The 12,500-nt window shown below is 48.3% G+C and overlaps 1 protein-coding gene across 1 annotated transcript in view; it reads left to right on the top strand.

Moving 5' to 3' along the window:
• Positions 1-12,500, top strand: part of LOC139551373 (receptor-type tyrosine-protein phosphatase mu-like) — a 565,336-nt gene that overhangs the window by 520,260 nt on the left and 32,576 nt on the right. The window contains exons 26-28 of the mRNA XM_071362858.1: positions 888-1,042; positions 3,356-3,491; positions 11,850-11,999. Of these exons, the coding sequence (XP_071218959.1) occupies positions 888-1,042; positions 3,356-3,491; positions 11,850-11,999 (441 nt within the window). The remainder of the gene's footprint in view (positions 1-887; positions 1,043-3,355; positions 3,492-11,849; positions 12,000-12,500) is intronic.

Genomic DNA, 12,500 nt, shown 5'->3' with positions numbered 1-12,500 from the left:
CATTACTACATTACCACTACATTACCACATTACTACTACATTACCACATTACTACTACATTATCACATTACTACAACATTACTACTACATTACCACATTACTACTACATTACTACATTACTACTACATTACCACATTACTACTACATTACTACATTACTACTACATTACCACATTACTACCACATTACTACTACATTACCACATTACTACAGCTCTGTTCCCATATCCACACTAACATACTACTTGAAGCGATGTATTGGACATTTCGTATGCTAGTGGGGATGTTATATAAACTAGATTTTCTCGGGCCACAGAGACACTCTTGTTTGAATACCTCTTACAAACATTATCCTCTCACAGGACTAGAGGAAGCAGGCCATGTTAAGCAAACAGAAGATGTAATCGAGAGAGAGAGAGCTGGATGCTAATGCTACTCAAACACATTGCTGCAGGAGTGCACAGTTCCAGTCCTCGAGGACAACTGGAAGTTGATTGAAGAACAGTGTATTTTGTGTCCGTCTTTGACTGTCTGTTTTCTCTACCCCTCTCTCTCTACCCCTCTCTCTCTACCCCTCTCTCTCTACCCCTCTTTCTCTACCCCTCTCTCTCTACCCCTCTCTCTCTACCCTTCTTTCTCTACCCCTCTTTCTCTACCCCTCTTTCTCTACCCCTCTCTCTCTACCCCTCTCTCTCTACCCCTCTCTCTCTACCCCTCTCTCTCTACCCCTCTTTCTCTACCCCTCTCTCTCTACCCCTCTCTCTCTACCCCTCTTTCTCTACCCCTCTTTCTCTACCCCTCTCTCTCTACCCCTCTCTCTCTACCCCTCTTTCTCTACCCCTCTCTCTCTACCCCTCTTTCTCTACCCCTCTCTCTCTGTCTCCTCCAGAGAGGAGCCCATGAGATCCGTGAGATCCGTCAGTTCCACTTCACAGGGTGGCCGGACCACGGGGTGCCCTACCACGCTACTGGCCTCCTGGGCTTCGTACGTAGGGTCAAGGCCAAGACACTCAGCAACGCTGGACCCATGGTCATCCACTGCAGGTATGATTCTACCCCCTCTCTCTCTGTCCCTCTGGGGCCTGGTCATCTACTGCAGGTGTGATTCTACCCCCTCTCTCTCTGTCTCTCTCTGGGGCCTGGTCATCCACTGCAGGTATGATTCTACCCCCTCTCTCTCTGTCCCTCTCTGGGGCCTGGTCATCCACTGCAGGTATGACTCTACCCCCTCTCTCTCTGTCCCTCTCTGGGGCCTGGTCATCTACTGCAGGTATGATTCTACCCCCTCTCTCTCTGTCTCTCTCTGGGGCCTGGTCATCTACTGCAGGTATGATTCTACCCCCTCTCTCTCTGTCTCTCTCTGGGGCCTGGTCATCTACTGCAGGTATGATTCTACCCCCTCTCTCTCTGTCCCTCTCTGGGGCCTGGTCATCTACTGCAGGTATGATTCTACCCCCTCTCTCTCTGTCTCTCTCTGGGGCCTGGTCATCCACTGCAGGTATGATTCTAACCCCTCTCTCTCTGTCTCTCTCTGGGGCCTGGTCATCTACTGCAGGTATGATTCTACCCCCTCTCTCTCTGTCTCTCTCTGGGGCCTGGTCATCTACTGCAGGTATGATTCTACCCCCTCTCTCTCTGTCTCTCTCTGGGGCCTGGTCATCCACTGCAGGTATGATTCTACCCCCTCTCTCTCTGTCTCTCTCTGGGGCCTGGTCATCTACTGCAGGTGTGATTCTACCCCCTCTCTCTCTGTCCCTCTCTGGGGCCTGGTCATCTACTGCAGGTATGATTCTACCCCCTCTCTCTCTGTCCCTCTCTGGGGCCTGGTCATCTACTGCAGGTATGATTCTACCCCCTCTCTCTCTGTCCCTCTCTGGGGCCTGGTCATCTACTGCAGGTATGATTCTACCCCCTCTCTCTCTGTCCCTCTCTGGGGCCTGGTCATCTACTGCAGGTATGATTCTACCCCCTCTCTCTCTGTCTCTCTCTGGGGCCTGGTCATCTACTGCAGGTATGATTCTACCCCCTCTCTCTCTGTCTCTCTCTGGGGCCTGGTCATCTACTGCAGGTATGATTCTACCCCCTCTCTCTCTGTCCCTCTCTGGGGCCTGGTCATCTACTGCAGGTATGATTCTACCCCCTCTCTCTCTGTCCCTCTCTGGGGCCTGGTCATCTACTGCAGGTATGATTCTACCCCCTCTCTCTCTGTCCCTCTCTGGGGCCTGGTCATCTACTGCAGGTATGATTCTACCCCCTCTCTCTCTGTCCCTCTCTGGGGCCTGGTCATCTACTGCAGGTATGATTCTACCCCCTCTCTCTCTGTCTCTCTCTGGGGCCTGGTCATCTACTGCAGGTATGATTCTACCCCCTCTCTCTCTGTCTCTCTCTGGGGCCTGGTCATCTACTGCAGGTATGATTCTACCCCCTCTCTCTCTGTCCCTCTCTGGGGCCTGGTCATCTACTGCAGGTATGATTCTACCCCCTCTCTCTCTGTCTCTCTCTGGGGCCTGGTCATCTACTGCAGGTATGATTCTACCCCCTCTCTCTCTGTCTCTCTCTGGGGCCTGGTCATCCACTGCAGGTATGATTCTACCCCCTCTCTCTCTGTCTCTCTCTGGGGCCTGGTCATCTACTGCAGGTGTGATTCTACCCCCTCTCTCTCTGTCCCTCTCTGGGGCCTGGTCATCTACTGCAGGTATGATTCTACCCCCTCTCTCTCTGTCCCTCTCTGGGGCCTGGTCATCTACTGCAGGTATGATTCTACCCCCTCTCTCTCTGTCCCTCTCTGGGGCCTGGGGCTCTTGACTGACAACCTGATATCTAATCCTTCCAACCCTGAATGCAAAACTTAGACATTTGCATACAGTATTTTAAATGTATGTCTCGCCTCTCTCTATCCCTCTATGCCTCTCTCTATCCCTCTATCCCTCTATGTCTCTCTCTATCCCTCTATCCCTCTATGTCTCTCTCTCTCGCTATCCCTCTCTCTGTCTCTGTCTATACATTTTTCAATTCAATTCAAAGAGCTTTATTGGCATGGGAAACATATGTTAACATTGCCAAAGCAAGTGAAATAGATAATAAAGAAAAGTGAAATAAACAATCAAAACTGAACAGTTAACATTACTCACCTCTCTTTGTTGCTCTCTCTGTGTGTCTCTCTCTCTCTGTCTCTCTCTCTCTCTCTCTCTCTCTCTCTGTCTCTTTCTCTCTCTCTCTCTCTCTCTCTCTCTCTCTCTCTCTCTCTCTCTCTCTCTCTCTCTCTCTCTCTCTCTCTCTCTCTCTCTCTCTGTCTCTGTCGCTTTCTCTCTCTCTCTCTCTGTCTCTCTGTGTCTCTCTCTCTCTCTGTGCCTATAGTGCGGGGGCGGGCCGAACGGGCTGTTTCATAGTGATTGACATCATGCTGGACATGGCAGAGAGAGAGGGCGTGGTGGACATCTATAACTGTGTCAGAGAGCTGCGCTCCAGGAGGGTCAACATGGTGCAGACAGAGGTACATCGTTATACCGTGTTGTTTCTACTACTGTCTCTGCCAAGAGGTCCAGGTGCTAGTATACCCGCCCCACAAGCACAGAGTTGGTGGTTCAAGCCCCACTCTCTGTTCTCCTCATCTACAGTAGTAATGCAGGTCACCCATCTCATTTACAGTAGTAATGCAGGTCACCCATCTCATTTACAGTAGTAATGCAGGTCACCCATCTCATTTACAGTAGTAACGCAGGTCACCCATCTCATCTACAGTAGTAATGCAGGTCACCCATCTAAGTTACAGTAGTAATGCAGGTCACCCATCTCATTTACAGTAGTAATGCAGGTCACCCATCTCATTTACAGTATTAATGCAGGTCACCCATCTCATTTACAGTAGTAATGCAGGTCACCCATCTCATGTACAGTAGTAATGCAGGTCACCCATCTCATTTACAGTAGTAATGCAGGTCACCCATCTCATTTACAGTAGTAATGCAGGTCACCCATCTCATGTACAGTAGTAATGCAGGTCACCCATCTCATTTACAGTAGTAATGCAGGTCACCCATCTCATTTACAGTAGTAACGCAGGTCACCCATCTCATTTACAGTAGTAATGCAGGTCACCCATCTCATTTACAGTAGTAATGCAGGTCACCCATCTCATCTACAGTAGTAATGCAGGTCACCCATCTCATTTACAGTAGTAATGCAGGTCACCCATCTCATTTACAGTATTAATGCAGGTCACCCATCTCATTTACAGTAGTAATGCAGGTCACCCATCTCATTTACAGTAGTAACGCAGGTCACCCATCTCATTTACAGTAGTAATGCAGGTCACCCATCTCATCTACAGTAGTAATGCAGGTCACCCATCTCATTTAAAGTAGTAATGCAGGTCACCCATCTCATTTACAGTAGTAATGCAGGTCCCCCATCTCATCTACAGTAGTAATGTAGGTCACCCATCTCATTTACAGTAGTAATGCAGTGTATGCACTACAGTAGTAATGCAGGTCACCCATCTCATCTACAGTAGTAATGCAGGTCACCCATCTCATTTACAGTAGTAATGCAGGTCACCCATCTCATTTACAGTATTAATGCAGGTCACCCATCTCATTTACAGTAGTAATGCAGGTCACCCATCTCATTTACAGTAGTAACGCAGGTCACCCATCTCATTTACAGTAGTAATGCAGGTCACCCATCTCATCTACAGTAGTAATGCAGGTCACCCATCTCATTTAAAGTAGTAATGCAGGTCACCCATCTCATTTACAGTAGTAATGCAGGTCCCCCATCTCATCTACAGTAGTAATGTAGGTCACCCATCTCATTTACAGTAGTAATGCAGGTCACCCATCTCATTTACAGTAGTAATGCAAGTCACCCATCTCATCTACAGTAGTAATGCAGGTCACCCATCTCATCTACAGTAGTAATGCAGGTCACCCATCTCATTTACAGTAGTAATGCAGGTCACCCATCTCATTTACAGTAGTAATGCAGGTCACCCATCTCATTTACAGTAGTAATGCAGGTCACCCATCTCATTTACAGTATTAATGCAGGTCACCCATCTCATTTACAGTAGTAATGCAGGTCACCTATCTCATTTACAGTAGTAATGCAGGTCACCCATCTCATTTACAGTAGTAATGCAGGTCACCTATCTCATTTACAGTAGTAATGCAGGTCACCTATCTCATTTACAGTAGTAATGCAGGTCACCCATCTCATCTACAGTAGTAATGCAGGTCACCCATCTCATGTACAGTAGTAATGCAGGTCACCTATCTCATTTACAGTAGTAATGCAGGTCACCTATCTCATTTACAGTAGTAATGCAGGTCACCCATCTCATTTACAGTAGTAATGCAGGTCACCTATCTCATCTACAGTAGTAATGCAGGTCACCCATCTCATCTACAGTAGTAATGCAGGTCACTCATCTCATTTACAGTAGTAATGCAGGTCACCCATCTCATTTACAGTAGTAATGCAGGTCACCCATCTCATTTACAGTAGTAATGCAGGTCACCCATCTCATTTACAGTAGTAATGCAGGTCACCCATCTCATTTACAGTATTAATGCAGGTCACCCATCTCATTTACAGTAGTAATGCAGGTCACCCATCGCATCTACAGTAGTAACGCAGGTCACCCATCTCATTTACAGTAGTAATGCAGGTCACCCATCACATCTACAGTAGTAACGCAGGTCACCCATCTCATTTACAGTAGTAATGCAGGTCACCCATCCAGGTAATGCCACGACAGCTTATACCGACAGCAGACCCCCCTTGAAAGTCTCGTCACCTCAAATCAAATGTTATTTTTTCACATGGTTTGTAAAACAACAGGTGTAGACTAACAGTGAAATGCTGACTGACTGGCCCTTCCCAACAATGTAGAGAGAAACAACAGGTGTAGACTAACAGTGAAATGATTACTGACTGGCCCTTCCCAACAATGCAGAGAGAAACATATAGAATAGATAACAACACGAGGAATAAATCCACAATGAGTAACAATTACTTGGCTATTTACACGGGGTACCAGTACCGAGTCCATGTGCACGGGGTACAAGGTCGCTGAGGTAATAGATCTTTACATAGCGGTAGGGATAAAGTGACTAGACAAACAGGATAGACGTTCACCGCACACAGAGGTGATAGAGAGGGGGGGGGGGGTGGGGTTGTCAACGACAGTTAAACATTCCTCATCTGGTTCAACACATGGTCTCATCATTCCCCGACTCCATTACGTCTCTGGGTACTCATCAATGACATCATCATCTACAGAGTAGAATAAACAGACTGGGCGGGGCGACTAGGCTGGCACAAGTCAGACAATACGAAGGGTAATACAGTATTTTTTACTGGCTTGGAAAAGGAGCAGGTTTTAGCTCCGATGATGAGGGTTGTGGAACAACATCCAGGCAGTGTTGAGTTGGGGTTTCTACTGAAGGACTTTGTGCACAGGGACCATCTGGAGCCATAGTGGGGCTGAATGCATCATTTCACCCTGATTCCTTTTAAATCACAGGCGTCATTGGATTTAACGGGCAAATGTAATGTAATGGTAGGGGTGGGGGTAGTGTAGGGGTGGGGTGGCGGTAGGGGTGGCGGTGGTGGTGGGGGTAGGGGTAGAGGTAGGGTGTAGTAGGGTGGGGGTAGTGTAGGGGTAGAGGTAGGGTGTAGTAGGGTGGAGGTAGAGGTAGGGTGTAGTAGGGTGGGGGTAGTGTAGGGGTAGAGGTAGGGTGTAGTAGGGTGGGGGTAGTGTAGGGGTAGAGGTAGGATGTAGTAGGGTGGGGGTAGAGGTAGGGTGTAGTAGGGTGGGGGTAGTGTAGGGGTAGAGGTAGGGTGGGGGTAGTGTAGGGGTAGATGTAGGGTGTATTAGGGTGGGGGTAGTGTAGGGGTAGAGGTAGGGTGTAGTAGTGTAGGGGTAGAGGTAGGGTGTAGTAGGGTGGGGGTAGTGTAGGGGTAGAGGTAGGGTGTATTAGGGTGGGGGTAGTGTAGGGGTAGAGGTTAGAGGTAGGGTGTAGTAGGTGGGGGTAGTGTAGGGGTAGAGGTAGGGTGTATTAGGATGGGGGTAGTGTGGGGGTAGAGGTAGGGTGTAGTAGGGTGGGGGTAGTTTAGGGGTAGAGGTAGGGTGTATTAGGGTGGGGGTAGTGTAGGGGTAGAGGTAGGGTGTATTAGGGTGGGGGTAGTGTAGGGGTAGAGGTAGGGTGTATTAGGGTGGGGGTAGTGTAGGGGTAGAGGTAGGGTGTATTAGGGTGGGGGTAGTGTAGGGGTAGAGGTAGGGTGTATTAGGGTGGGGGTAGTGTAGGGGTAGAGGTAGGGTGGGGGTAGTGTAGGGGTAGAGGTAGGGTGTAGTAGGGTGGGGGTAGTGTAGGGATAGAGGTAGGGTGGGGGTAGTGTAGGGGTAGAGGTAGGGTGTAGTAGGGTGGGGGTAGTGTAGGGGTAGAGGTAGGGTGGGGGTAGTGTAGGGGTAGAGGTAGGGTGTATTAAGGTGGGGGTAGTGTAGGGGTAGAGGTAGGGTGGGGGTAGTGTAGGGGTAGAAGTAGGGTGTAGTAGTGTAGGGGTAGAGGTAGGGTGTAGTAGTGTAGGGGTAGAGGTAGGGTGTAGTAGTGTAGGGGTAGAGGTAGGGTGTAGTAGTGTAGGGGTAGAGGTAGGGTGTAGTAGTGTAGGGGTAGAGGTAGGGTGTAGTAGTGTAGGGGTAGAGGTAGGGTGTAGTAGTGTAGGGGTAGAGGTAGGGTGTAGTAGTGTAGGGGTAGAGGTAGGGTGTAGTAGTGTAGGGGTAGAGGTAGGGTGTAGTAGGGTGGGGGTTGAGGTAGGGTGTAGTAGTGTAGGGGTAGAGGTAGGGTGTAGTAGTGTAGGGGTAGAGGTAGGGTGTAGTAGTGTAGGGGTAGAGGTAGGGTGTAGTAGTGTAGGGGTAGAGGTAGGGTGTAGTAGTGTAGGGGTAGAGGTAGGGTGTAGTAGTGTAGGGGTAGAGGTAGGGTGTAGTAGTGTAGGGGTAGAGGTAGGGTGTAGTAGTGTAGGGGTAGAGGTAGGGTGTAGTAGTGTAGGGGTAGAGGTAGGGTGTAGTAGGGTGGGGGTAGTGTAGGGGTAGAGGTAGGGTGTAGTAGGGTGGGGGTAGTGTAGGGGTAGAGGTAGGATGTAGTAGGGTGGGGGTAGAGGTAGGGTGTAGTAGGGTGGGGGTAGTGTAGGGGTAGAGGTAGGGTGGGGGTAGTGTAAGGGTAGAGGTAGGGTGTATTAGGGTGGGGGTAGTGTAGGGGTAGAGGTAGGGTGTAGTAGTGTAGGGGTAGAGGTAGGGTGTAGTAGGGTGGGGGTAGTGTAGGGGTAGAGGTAGGGTGTATTAGGGTGGGGGTAGTGTAGGGGTAGAGGTTAGAGGTAGGGTGTAGTAGGTGGGGGTAGTGTAGGGGTAGAGGTAGGGTGTATTAGGATGGGGGTAGTGTGGGGGTAGAGGTAGGGTGTAGTAGGGTGGGGGTAGTTTAGGGGTAGAGGTAGGGTGTATTAGGGTGGGGGTAGTGTAGGGGTAGAGGTAGGGTGTATTAGGGTGGGGGTAGTGTAGGGGTAGAGGTAGGGTGTATTAGGGTGGGGGTAGTGTAGGGGTAGAGGTAGGGTGTATTAGGGTGGGGGTAGTGTAGGGGTAGAGGTAGGGTGTATTAGGGTGGGGGTAGTGTAGGGGTAGAGGTAGGGTGGGGGTAGTGTAGGGGTAGAGGTAGGGTGTAGTAGGGTGGGGGTAGTGTAGGGATAGAGGTAGGGTGGGGGTAGTGTAGGGGTAGAGGTAGGGTGTAGTAGGGTGGGGGTAGTGTAGGGGTAGAGGTAGGGTGGGGGTAGTGTAGGGGTAGAGGTAGGGTGTATTAAGGTGGGGGTAGTGTAGGGGTAGAGGTAGGGTGGGGGTAGTGTAGGGGTAGAGGTAGGGTGTAGTAGTGTAGGGGTAGAGGTAGGGTGTAGTAGTGTAGGGGTAGAGGTAGGGTGTAGTAGTGTAGGGGTAGAGGTAGGGTGTAGTAGTGTAGGGGTAGAGGTAGGGTGTAGTAGTGTAGGGGTAGAGGTAGGGTGTAGTAGTGTAGGGGTAGAGGTAGGGTGTAGTAGTGTAGGGGTAGAGGTAGGGTGTAGTAGTGTAGGGGTAGAGGTAGGGTGTAGTAGGGTGGGGGTAGAGGTAGGGTGTAGTAGTGTAGGGGTAGAGGTAGGGTGTAGTAGTGTAGGGGTAGAGGTAGGGTGTAGTAGTGTAGGGGTAGAGGTAGGGTGTAGTAGTGTAGGGGTAGAGGTAGGGTGGAGTAGTGTAGGGGTAGAGGTAGGGTGTAGTAGTGTAGGGGTAGAGGTAGGGTGGGGGTAGAGGTAGGGTGTAGTAGTGTAGGGGTAGAGGTAGTGTAGGGTAGAGGTAGGGTGTAGTAGTGTAGGGGTAGAGGTAGGGTGTAGTAGGGTGGGGTAGTGTAGGGGTAGAGGTAGGGTGTAGTAGGGTGTAGTAGTGTAGGGGTAGAGGTAGGGTGTAGTAGGGTGTAGTAGTGTAGGGTTAGAGGTAGGGTGTAGTAGGGTGTAGTAGTGTAGGGGTAGAGGTAGGGTGTAGTAGTGTAGGGGTAGAGGTAGGGTGTAGTAGTGTAGGGGTAGAGGTAGTGTAGGGGTAGAGGTAGGGTGTAGTAGTGTAGGGGTAGAGGTAGGGTGTAGTAGGGTGGGGGTAGTGTAGGGGTAGAGGTAGGGTGTAGTAGGGTGTAGTAGTGTAGGGGTAGAGGTAGGGTGTAGTAGGGTGTAGTAGTGTAGGGGTAGAGGTAGGGTGTAGTAGGGTGTAGTAGTGTAGGGGTAGAGGTAGGGTGTAGTAGGGTGTAGTAGTGTAGGGGTAGAGGTAGGGTGTAGTAGGGTGTAGTAGTGTAGGGGTAGAGGTAGGGTGGGTGGGGCTAATCCCTCGCAGGCGTTTTAGTTCTTTGACACGGTTCCTAACACCCACTGCCTTTCAGACACGCTGCTTCAGTCTGTCTGTGGAAATTCACATTTGCAATAAACATTTTTTTTTTTATATATATATATATATACTGAACAACAATATAAACGCAACATGTGAAGTGTTGGTCCCATGTTTCATGAGCTGAAATAAAAGATCCCCAAAATGTTCCAGACGCACAAAAAACGTATTTTTCTCAAATGTTGTGCACAAATTTGTTTATATCCCTGTTAGTGAGCATTTCTCCCTTTGCCAAGAAAGTCCATCCACCTGACAGGTGTGGCATATCAAGAAACTGATTAAACTGCATGATCATTACGCAGGTGCACCTTGTGCTGGGGACAATGAAAGGCCACTCTAACATAAAACACAATGCCACAGTGTTGATAAAGCGTGTAATTGGCACGCTGACTGCTGTAATGTACACCAGAACTGTTGCCAGAGAATTGAATGTTAATTTCTCTACCATAAGCCGCCTCCAATGTCATTTTTGAGAATTTGGCAGTACATCCAACCGGCTTCAGAACAGCAGTCCACGTGTAACCACACCAGCCCAGGAACTCCACATCCGGCTTCTTCACCTGTGGGATTGTCTCAGACCAGCCACCTGGACAGCTGCTGAAACTGAGATGTATTTCTGTCTGTAATAAAGACCTTTTGTGGGGAAAACTGATTCTGATTGGCTGGACCTGGCTCCCCAGTGGGTGGGCCTATGCCCTCCCAGGCCCACCCATGGCTGTGCCCCTGCACAGTCATGTGAAATGCATAGATTAGGGGCTTAATGAATTTATTTTAATTGATTGATTTCTTTATAATATAACTCAGTAAAATCTTTGAAACTATTTCATGTTACGTTTATAATTTTGTTCAGTATATTTTCTGCAACTGAGCTTCGTTTACAAGTTAAAACGACTGTTAAAAAAAATAACTTTAAACAAAACATTTGTGATTCGTTTTAGTCACCATATTGTTTCCGTGTCAGCAGAACCTTTCAAGCTGAAATCCTTAATGGTGAAACACCCATGCCACCATTTGCAATACAACAACAAAGAAGTTACTGCAAATAATGAACACAGTGCTCCCCCCTTGACATATTTGCACCCGCGATAGAAGAGCCTAATTTTACCGCGTTGCACAACGCTCCTCAGGTCAATGGCGGTGGGGACGGCCTGTGGCGCTATTTCTCCCTACTGCTGCGGATTCCATCTTTAAAGGTTTAAAGTTCGGGAATAGAACACTCAGGCTCACTAACGAGGTTCTAAAACACCTCTTGCTGCTCGTTAGATGACATCATCGCGTCACATTATCCCGTCTATTAATCAGCGATGTCACTGTCGTAGGTATTGGTCCAAAGTGACAGAGGACCGGTGATCTGAAATGTCACTTCACAACTGGTTTACGTCAAGCCTTAAGCCGTGGCTGTCTACTCGGCTGGGTGTGTGGATGTGGGGGATGGGTGGAGGGGGGGGTTGGTTGGCTGCGTTGGGTGGGGTGAGGGGTGGGGATGGGAGTGAACCTGTTATGCCCTTCTGCTCTGTTCTCCGTCATGTTAAGGTGAACAGGGGATTGTGCTTATTTTTGAGAGGAATTCATCAGTCTCAATTTAGACCCTATTATATAGGCCCTATTATATAGACCCTATTATATAGACCCTATTATATAGGCCCTATTATATAGGCCCTATTATATAGACCCTATTATATAGGCCCTATTATATATACCCTATTATATAGGCCCTATTATATAGGCCCTATTATATAGACCCTATTATATAAACCCTATTATATAGGCCCTATTATATAGGCCCTATTACAGTAGATGTTGTTTAATTTACCATTCTAACTTTCTGGTCATTTCCATCTCTTTCTGTATGCTGATTGTCTGTTATTTTATATAGCCCCGTTGTGTCCATCTTTATGCTTTTCCCAGGAGCAATATGTCTTCATCCACGACGCCATCTTGGAGGCGTGTCTTTGTGGTGACACCACCATTCCAGCCAATCAGCTGCGCTCGGTCTACTATGAAATGAACCGATTGGACCCCCAGACCAACTCCTCCCAGATCAAAGAGGAGTTCAGGGTGAGAATGTGTTACATTGTGATCCTTCCTCATTTAGGCCAGCAAGTAGAGAGTCCTACACAGACACATTTACAGTGCATTTTTTTACATTTTGTTACTGTACAGCCTTAAATGGATTTAAGTAATGATGGACTGTCGTTTCTCTTTGCTTGTTTGAGCTGTTCTTGCCATAATATGGACTTGGTCTTTTACCAAATCTTCTGTATACATTTACATTTAAGTCATTTAGCAGACGCTCTTATCCAGAGCGACTTACCACCCCTACCTTCTCACAATACAACTGATTGGCTCAAATGCATTAAGAAGGAAAGAAATTCCACAAATTAACTTTTAACAAGGCACACCTGTTAATTGAAATGAATTCCAGGTGACTACCTCATGAAGCTGGTTGAGAGAATGCCAAGAGTGTGTAAAGCTGTCATCAAGGCAAAGGGTAGCTACTTTGAAGTATCTAAAATATATTTTGATTTATTTAGCACTTTTTTGGTTACAACATGATTC

The sequence above is a fragment of the Salvelinus alpinus genome, chromosome 23 (genome assembly GCF_045679555.1).
Source record: "Salvelinus alpinus chromosome 23, SLU_Salpinus.1, whole genome shotgun sequence".
Classification (NCBI taxonomy): Eukaryota; Metazoa; Chordata; class Actinopteri; order Salmoniformes; family Salmonidae; genus Salvelinus; species Salvelinus alpinus.
Note: the sequence above shows the minus strand (reverse complement) of the source record. Positions and strands in the feature narration are given on the sequence as shown.